This window comes from Beta vulgaris, chromosome 5, assembly GCF_026745355.1.
Source record: "Beta vulgaris subsp. vulgaris cultivar EL10 chromosome 5, EL10.2, whole genome shotgun sequence".
Classification (NCBI taxonomy): domain Eukaryota; kingdom Viridiplantae; phylum Streptophyta; class Magnoliopsida; order Caryophyllales; family Amaranthaceae; genus Beta; species Beta vulgaris.
Window position 1 is genome coordinate 35,663,545 of NC_079206.1, and position 9,405 is coordinate 35,672,949.

A 9,405-nucleotide genomic window follows, 5' to 3' on the forward strand; every position below is an offset into this window, starting at 1 on the left:
TTTGAGTAGGAGTATGACTTAGGGACTTGTCCTAAGCATGGTAGGAGTTTTTTTTTTCTTTCATATATATGAAGATATAGGTTTACTCACTTTACTTTGGGGAAGAACCAAGAAAGAAGTACAAAAGTATGAGAGAGAAAATGAAAAGGTGGAGATAGAAATTGAAAAGTAACAAAGAGAAACTAAAAAGTGCTTTAAAATATTAAAAAATGAATGATATGAGTGGAAAAAGAGTAGAAAGTAGATGTGACATGCTACCAAAAATAGAAAAAGCAAGAATGTGTAGATTAAAAAGAAATAGATTAAAAAGGAAAGTGCGTAGATTAAAAAGAAACGGATGGAGTATGAAGTAATTTAACCCAAAAAAATTTGACTTGTCATAAACCCCTCCTACCACTGCAACTTCTCATATTCCTCTCTGCTCTTCAAACACTCTTCTAGGCAAATTATCAAATTCTTGCGATTGAGAAGGAATATAAAGGAAAATATATACCCAATTCAAGATAAGATATTATATCACTCTTTTTCTTTAATTTGTTTTTCAGCAGATTAGCGAATTTTATAGATTGGTATAGCGGGTTTAAGGTTTTGAAGCCTTAAAATGAATTTTGCAAAATTTAATGATTTTCTTTCCAAATTCATATGTTGATTGCTTGTTGTGATGTCATGATCTAATTTAATTATTTTCTCAACTTGTTAATTGGAAGTTTGTACAATGTCTTTTTGGGTGAATTAGGCTTAAAAGCTTTTGTCAGTTGATCATAGAATTCTATTATTGAATCAATGATTAATAATATGCATGTGATGGGAAATATTAGAATAGATTAGAAAAACAATTGCTTTTTTTTATCTAAAAATATTAGTTGTTTGATTGACTAGTATACACAAAATGATGTCATGCTTGCCTATCATGTTTTTGTTTCTTTGTTAGGCATGTATATCCCACATTCTATTGTACTTCACCATGGGGAAAGTGGATAAATAATCCAAAGTTGACATATATGGGTGGTAAAGTGAAATTGTTCAAGTTAATATTGATGTGAATTACCTTAAGAATATAATAAACTCTATGGGTTACAATAATGTGATCAAGCTTCACTATTGTGATTCCTTAAAGGTATTGAGACTGGTATCATATATTTAGGTTAACACCACTTTCACTACATTTTGAAGTTTTTTGTTAAATTATAAAATAGTTGATGTTTAGCCTGAACATTTTGATGGTGATGAACATGATTCTGATGGTGATACTGAAGGTGTGGTCAAATTGAGGGTGATCATCACTTCCACTTTGGTGACTTCAATCAGGCTGATGAGGGTACTTGGGAAAGTCAGATTTATCGTACTGAAGAAAGTGCCAATAACATTGAAGATGTACATGTCACATTAGATGAACAAGTTACTTTCTCGATACAAAGACGGGGAAGCTAATTGCTATCCCGTTATATATCCACCAAACTCATTTTCAACGATGATTTACCCCAAGTTTATTCAACTATCTAGCACAAATCACACTCTCCCAACAGGGGATAGGGGTGGATGTGGAGTGCGCTTTTCAGTGCCTTCCCTTCTGATGCCCATGGATGCCTCTGGGTTAGCAAAGTCCTGTTTTGATTCAACTACGTCAGTTGCATCTGCAGAGTTCACCGGATTTTGACTGTTGATCAATGCAACGGACATGGAAAATGCTTGCAGAGAAGAAACTTCGGTATCAAACTCCACTGAGAAGAGACCATCCCGAAGAGGGATCAAGCTAAAAAAAGGATTCCATTGCTTGGGTTCCTCCTAAAGGAAGTACAAGAAAAAGATAATTGATAAGACAATGAAGGATGTAACATAGCATTCATCAGAAAATGACGAGCAGGGGACAGAAGCCAAGAAAAAGATAAAACCCACCTGATCATAAAGATCACATTGAATTTGTAGATACTTGTGGCGTTGCCATTTATCAGTGAGAATTCTCAATTTGCACCCAATATCCCACCCTCCACAATCGCATGATCCGCCAGATCTCCAGCGGTTAATCAAAGACGAAGGCAATCCTTCATGTGGCAAGCTGTGGTCACCACCTGGAAGTATGACAACTACCCGGCCCAGTTTCTCATCTTCAAAGTGAGAAAACCAGTCACCCAGTTTATCCTCATTGTAAAAGCTGCTGCGTTTCCTAGCAGTATCAGGAATGTTTACAATTATGGCTGCCAGCTCTCTGGTTGTCTTCGATTCTACAGTTGCAGCTTCTAGCTCGCTTGCGTCAACATTATACAAGACTGACTCTTTAACCATGTATCTGTCTTTTGACTTCTGCTCACACCAGCTTGGGAAATGAGGTTCGGAAACCTTCATTTGGCCTACAACGTTGTACCCAAATCCACAAGGTTTAACCCTCTGATTTTTCCAGCCACCACTTTTTGTTTTGACCTTGTGAACCGAATAGAAAGTGTATAACCAGCTGACATCATCCTTTCCAACTGTGCTTAAACTCTTCACTGTGGATGCCAAAATCTCATTATTTATTTCAACCACAAATTTGAACAAAGGTAGCCCACTCTTAACTGTTAGATACAAAAGGGCTTTTACTGTTGATGCAGTGTCTTTTTTGTTCTCAGCCACATGCAGAGGAATTGGCGGTTTCATTCTCAAGTCATTTGACTGTTCACTCAATTGGTTCACAAACTTGGACCTCAATAATGGATCTAGCAATCTTCTTAAAGGGCTAGCTCTAGCTGTTCTGTTCATGTTTGATTTATTGCTAATTTGAGTATCATCACAAGTCGAGCACTCAGGTTTAGCAGGACCAGACTTGGCAGTATCATAAGTAGAGCTAAGTGGAGGTTGAACTGTACTCTCCCTAAAGCTAAGGCTTTTCGTCATCCTACCTATGCCAAAGCTAAAACGCTGATGCCTTGAACTATCTCCAGACATTTCTGCTGATGAGCTTTGCACAATTTGACCGGGACCACTGAATGCCTTTGGAATAGAAGACATAGTTGTTGGTGCTTCTATTTCATTCTCTGTTGGCAGCATGGGCATATCAGACAGATAGGCTAAAGTCTCAACAGCCTGAGCTTTGACCAAAGTGTCAAGCTTCAAGTCTAATACCGTCTCCGTCTCAACTGCATTATTCAGGGCACAATAATTTGGAACATTGGAAAACGACTCATGTGGGTGGATCTCATCAATGGAGAATATATCAGAGAAGCTACCCCAGTTATGCTCAGCTGACTTGCCATCAACTGATACTCTATGATACGCTTCTGAGCTTCTAGAAACAGATAAATCTCTGGGAAAGAGGAAAACAATGCTCTCCTGCTTGCTATTAAAATACTGCTGCGGAGAATCAAGTCCATGTCCTTCCATATTTTCAGAACAATTTAGTTCTTCAGCAACCGAATTGCTGACTTTTCTGCTCGGAGTTTCTAATATCTCATGATCATCTCCTCTTAATTGTGAAGATGATTTCCCCGTCAGCCCACAACTACTAGGAACCAAATACTTGGCAGGCTTTGAATCTACAGTATCTCTTTTTCGAGGAATATCTTTCATGCATATTTCCTCTTCCTTGACTATCGGATGATTTGATGAAAGCTGTAGGCATGCGCGATTCAATGCCTTTCCACTAACAGGTTTGGCAACTGACGAAGAATCAACTATATGGGCCGAATCACTATAATAAACGCTGGGTTGCTCTCTGGAGTGATCCAAAGCCTCACTATTTACCATAACAGATGAACAATCAGCATATAGAGAGCAGCTTCCATTAGCGGGTTTAGTGTTTCTCTCACTCACTAGCATTTTTTCTCGTTTGTGAGTCCATTTCTCTAGCCGTTCCCAATCAAGAACTCCGAAGTTCAAAATGTTATCCTGGAGCTTTTCTCCTCTTTGGAGATAACCAGGCACCTTGGACATGTACTTGACAAGCTCGTCATCTGTACTCACACCCTTCCTCACTTGAGGCTGTTGTTGATTGCCGCAAGACTTTGTCTGGACGACAAACACATTGTTAGCATTCTTCACAAACTCGAAAGGAACATCTGAATGTGGAGGACGTATGGAATTCTCCACTTCGACGACCTTATCTTTGTACTTCAAACCTTTACTAGATCGTGGGCACAAAGACTTCTTCACAGCAAACCTTGATATTTGGGACTGTCTCGATGTCCTTCTGGACTCCGAGCTATGCCTAATGTCACCAGAATATGCTATATTCTCCTTTCTTGACAATGTCTGCCGAGGCATGGTGTCAGTTCAATCGGTTAATTCACAAGCACAGTCGTCCCTCTTCTCTAACCCCATAGCCTGGCAATTAATGTTTAACACACAAGTTGGAAACATAAGCAGAGCAGCAAATATTCAAATTAATTCATTGCATATAATGTTCCACAATCAAAAATTTAAGTTAGCATCATGGAAAAAAATGGAAAACTCCGTAATTTATGACTGTGATAAGTTATAACATATACACTCACATTTCTTACCCTTTTTCCAAAACCCCCTAATTTCTTCCCCCAAGTTCCCAAAATCCCCTCTTAAATAACTTCTTGATGGAGAATATATATAGAAACTTTTCTCCATTATATTTAGACTATGGTGTGTTCAACCTATTTTAACTTGTTTTAGACAGAATAAGATAAAGAGAACCTAAAATAACTTCAGAAAAAATAAAATAAATTTAGAAAAAATAAAATAAGTTGAATCAAAGGAACTCTTCGAATATAATTAGTACTGTAAGTTTATAAGCGTTAGTAAAATGAGTGGAAGGCGTAAGCTTTGATCACTTATTGCACAAGCGGATCCCTCCCATTCAAAATCTTTGTAGGAAACCGAAAATAAAGTTCTAGATTTACAATTGTTAAATATAAATAATTAATATATAAATAGAATTAGACTCATCCCCCAAGGAAAATAACATCATCTCAATTCTATATGCGAAGAGGAAGGGACACCAAAAATGATAATTCATTTTCTACCTTTTAAGTTATAACATACCAATTCACCATCTTTTATCATTATATCCTCAATTAACAAAATATTTACATTATTATTGATTTATCGGCTTTCAAAAACAACAAAAGAAAAACATATAATAAACTTTATGAATATTTTTTCGTATATATTATTATATAATTGATCTTTTGTTTGTTTTCGCCCGTATCGCGTGCATATAAAATTAGTATCTCTATTCTATATGGGAAGAAGAGGGGATGCCAAAAATGGTAATTCCTTTTATACATTTAAGTAATAACATACAAATTCACCATCTTTTATTATTATATCCTCAATTAACAAAATATTTACATCATTATTGATTTATCGGCTTTCAAAAACAACAAAACAATAACATATAATAATCTTTATGAAAAAATTTTCGTATATATTATTATGTAGTTGACCTTTTATTTGTTTTCGCACGCATCGCGTGCATATAGGACTAGTATCCTCAATGTGTCAGGAAGTATAACAAAAAAAATTCCAAACAAATCATACAAATTTCATCCACTTGCATATATAACCATTACCATTAAAATAAACCAAGAAAACATTAAACATATATAACCATTAATTTAAATAATGTTGTTAATCATAAAAATAGTTACTGTTCAAAAGACATACTAGCAAGCGCATAAGTGAAAGAATGCCAACTGTGGAACGGTTATCCATGAAAAACGTACATATAGTTATAATGTCCTAAATAAATTGAATTATATTCCTGTCAAAAAAAAAAAAAATTGAATTATATTTTATCAATCAATATCGAAATTATCAGCAAAAGAACAAAAATATCGATATTATTACAAGATGCTCAGAACAAGCAGAGATCTAGAAGCGAGGTAAAAATAAATAAAAAATGCCACCTTCAGAAACAGAGAACAGAGCACAAATGCATAAAATAAAAATGAAAAAAAAAACTAGTTTTATTTCGTCGCTCTTAATCTCTTACCAATAAAGAGAAAATAAAAATGAGAAATACCTTTTTTTAGCTGTCTCGTAATTTTTTCTGCAGCAAAATCTTTAATCGTGTATGGGGGTCAGCGAGGGTTTCCGAAATGGAGGAGTGATATCAGATATGGTATCAGTATGTACGTAAATTGGAAGCAAAGTAAGGTACCAAAACTTTTATACCACTGTAAATTGTAATTCGCCAAGATCAAGGATTAAATTTTTAGAATATATGAAACATTTTCTATCACAATTCACATGAGAGTAGTGCTGCTTCCCGTTGTTTAATTTCCAAGGGATTGAAGCGAAGGACAGTGAGAGCCTGAGAGGGGGTACAGATATGAGAGAGAGAAAAGGAGGATAGTCAGCTAGGGAGCGTTTTGTCTTTGTCTTTGTTTTCCAGATATCGCTCTCAATCAGACGGTGGAAAGTGAACTGCGGTCATATCAAGGGGAGGCGATTGACGAGGATGCTCATACTCGGGGACCCATAGAGGGCAGTAAAGTTGAGTGTCTTCACGGATCCCAAAGATCTAGTGGGTCCCAGCTGGCCAAATGGACCTTAAACTAGTATACATCCAATTAGTAGATCATGGATCAAGGTGTAGGATGCTAGGATGAGCATCCTACACCAGCTCCAAAACGCAAGGTAATAAGAATGAAACACACCATTCAACATGCAAAAAAGTAATTGATTTGACAGCTAATGTACATTCCCATTACATCCAGTGTACATGTCAAAAATACAAAAATTAACTGATTTGACAGTTACTATTCACCATTTAATAACTGATTTGATGTCTCCCATATACTGTTCACCACTTCTATCTTTTCTTCACTCAACCTCCTTGTACATTTTTGGCTTCGTGGTTGTTCATTAACAAAATCAAAATGTACAATGACAACCCCCCAGCTGAAAGTAACCCAATTCCTGAAGCTGATGTCAAGTGAGTAATTTGCAATCTTTGTACACTGGGTGTGTTGATGTTTGTTCACTAATGAAATTCAATATGTACAATTACAGTCTCATACCGAAATTCACCACTTCTCTCTTTTCCACACTCAACCTCCTTGTACATCCTTGGCTTCGTGGTTGTTCATTAATAAAATCAAAATGTACAATGACAACCCCCCCAGCTGAAAGTAACCCAATTCATGAAGTTGATGTCAAGTGAGTAATTTGCAATCTTTGTACACTGGGTGTGTTGATGTTTGTTCAGTAATGAAATTCAATATGTACAATTACAGTCCCATATCGAAATATGTCAAGTGAGTAAGTTCCATTCTTTGTACACTGGTGTGTTTGATGTTTGTTCACTAATGAAATTCAATATGTACAATTACAATCTCATATCGAAATTTAATAAAATCACAATGTACATTGATGGTCATTGCTTTGATCACTGAAAATCCCCAAATGTACACTCGTAGATTATTGTCCACCAAACCATATGCATTTGTACATTAAAAAAATTGTTTCACGTGATGAGAGAGAAAGAGCTGGCCCACTTTCAAAAATACTAACAAAAGTCAGCCACATGGGCAAGGTGTAGGATGCTCATCCTACACCTCGGTGTAGGATCTAATTTGCAGTATAAATCAGTGTCACTGCTCTGTCAATTTAGAATTCTTCTCTCCCTTCAACACAATTCTCCAAACACGAGTTTATTTTTTTTTAATGAAAAAAATAAATTAGACGAACCTCCTACTGAACCGCTCAACTTAAGATGTCCCTACGGATCAAGAGGAAAAAATCAATATCATAAGAAGGAAAGAAAATGATAGGAGAGTTATAATGATCTCCCTTCGCAGTCATAAAATTCGCTGCTCTATTTCCTTCCTGACCAATATGCCGAAAATAGATCTTTGTAAAGACCGCCGCCTCTTTGTCTAACACCCCAAAATTCATAAACGTCTAAACTACGTCGCATCGGCTTTGGGAATGTTACCGCAGTGGTGAAACGCAAGGCTTATTGAAATGAAACATTAACTTAAATCATTATCATGAAAACTAAACTGCAGCGGAAACAAAATGTAAACTACAACTCGGGAATCATCAATGACCCCTTATAATTTAAACCACAGACTAACTAAATCATAATAGTTCTATAATGTTTAACCAAAACGTTTAAAAGCTTAGAGACTAGAGAATATCCCCCGTATGCTCAATCTCAGGCAGCAACACCAGCATACCTAGTCTGCTCCTTATTGTAGAATCAATGGTTCATCACAGGTCAACAAACAGACACAATAACAAACAATCAACTATGTTGAGTACGTGCTAAAACATTGAGATAATATACTAAGCATAATCAAAAAATGAAAATCGTTCTCAGACATGATACTACGATAATATTGCATTTATGACTTTTATAATTTAGTTGGCAGCGACGGGCACCGTCATCTTACTAGAATCATAGGGCTACTTAATCCTTAATAGACAAACTGGTCTATTAGATGAAATGCAAATACAGTTTCGTTCCGTCCCACATCCATCACCTTCGTATGCATAACCCAAGATCGTACAGAACCTTCCACATACTTGAATTATCAAAATTCATAAGGACACTACTGTGGTCATAGTAGGCATGCATAGAAGTGTCGAACAAGTCCCATACTCCCCCCATTGTTCATTACTTGTATGGAATCTAATTACAAGTTTATTGCCAAAACCCTTTCTTAATATTGTCCATTCACGCAACATTAAACATGTAATCATTTAATGTTTGTTTATGCTAAAATTTATCACTTATGATGAAATTGAAGTTTGTGGGACGTGTCAACCAGATGATGTTAAAGTCGATGCGACAAAAGAATGCAAAGGGGAGTCAAAGGGATGAACACACAAAAGTGGTGACGCGGAAAACCCCAATGAAGATGGGTAAAAAACCGGGGTGGTTGGAGATCCACCAAACTAATATAGTTCACTATCTTTCTTCGCGACTGATCGTCGTTTACAAGAATGTTTAGCTCACTCTAATGTCTTTCTCACAATATTGCGTCCAAAACATGTCATTGGCCTCTCTCTCCCTTTTATATGCCTTCTTCTTTCTTTGGCTTTTTCCCTTAACGAATACAAAAATAAATTCACTAATTATTACATTAATCTCTATGCTTGAATCATGGAGAATCTTCTATGCTCACGCTCCTGCGTCTTCAATGTTGTCCTTTCTAACGGCTGAATTTATGGCCTATAATGCTCTTGCCTTATTTGGCCTGACCGTTATCATTCAATGCACTGCTCTTGATTGTACATCCTCTGCTATGTCTTTGGTTTGCATCTTCTGTGTCTTTACGTCAGATGATACTACGTCATTGAATCATCGCGTCGTCGCGTCAATGTCATCCTGTCAAAGAATTTAGCCATAACAGTTTGCCCCCAATTCTTGAATTGGGGTGGCACAAAGCCCATGAAACAATTGTTAAAAAATCAACAAATCAAATGAAATTCTATACAAGTCATTAAGAT

General features: G+C 36.3%; 1 protein-coding gene across 2 annotated transcripts; it reads right to left on the reverse strand.

The window, feature by feature from the left end:
* Positions 1–1,361: 1,361 nt before the first annotated feature.
* LOC104893813 (hypothetical protein) lies at positions 1,362–6,319 on the reverse strand. Of its 2 annotated transcripts, XM_010679949.4 has the most exons (4): positions 5,969–6,319; positions 5,611–5,707; positions 1,897–4,296; positions 1,362–1,785 (listed from the first exon to the last, which is right to left on the reverse strand). In XM_010679949.4, exons 3-4 carry the CDS (start codon positions 4,234–4,236, stop codon positions 1,510–1,512), a joined length of 2,616 nt encoding a protein of 871 aa, XP_010678251.1. In that variant the 5' UTR covers positions 4,237–4,296; positions 5,611–5,707; positions 5,969–6,319; the 3' UTR covers positions 1,362–1,509. The 2 variants fall into 2 exon arrangements, with proteins under 2 accessions (XP_010678251.1, XP_010678250.1); XM_010679948.4 differs by lacking the exon at positions 5,611–5,707 and having other exon boundaries at positions 5,969–6,318.
* Positions 6,320–9,405: the final 3,086 nt, after the last annotated feature.

Coding starts and splice junctions, on each gene's coding strand:
- LOC104893813 (XM_010679949.4), bottom strand. CDS start 4,236: ATGCCTCGGCAGACATTGTCAAGAAAGGAGAATATAGCATATTCTGGT. Junction 1,786..1,896: donor AATGTGATCTTTATGATCAG/GTGGGTTTTATC, acceptor TACTTCCTTTAG/GAGGAACCCAAGCAATGGAA.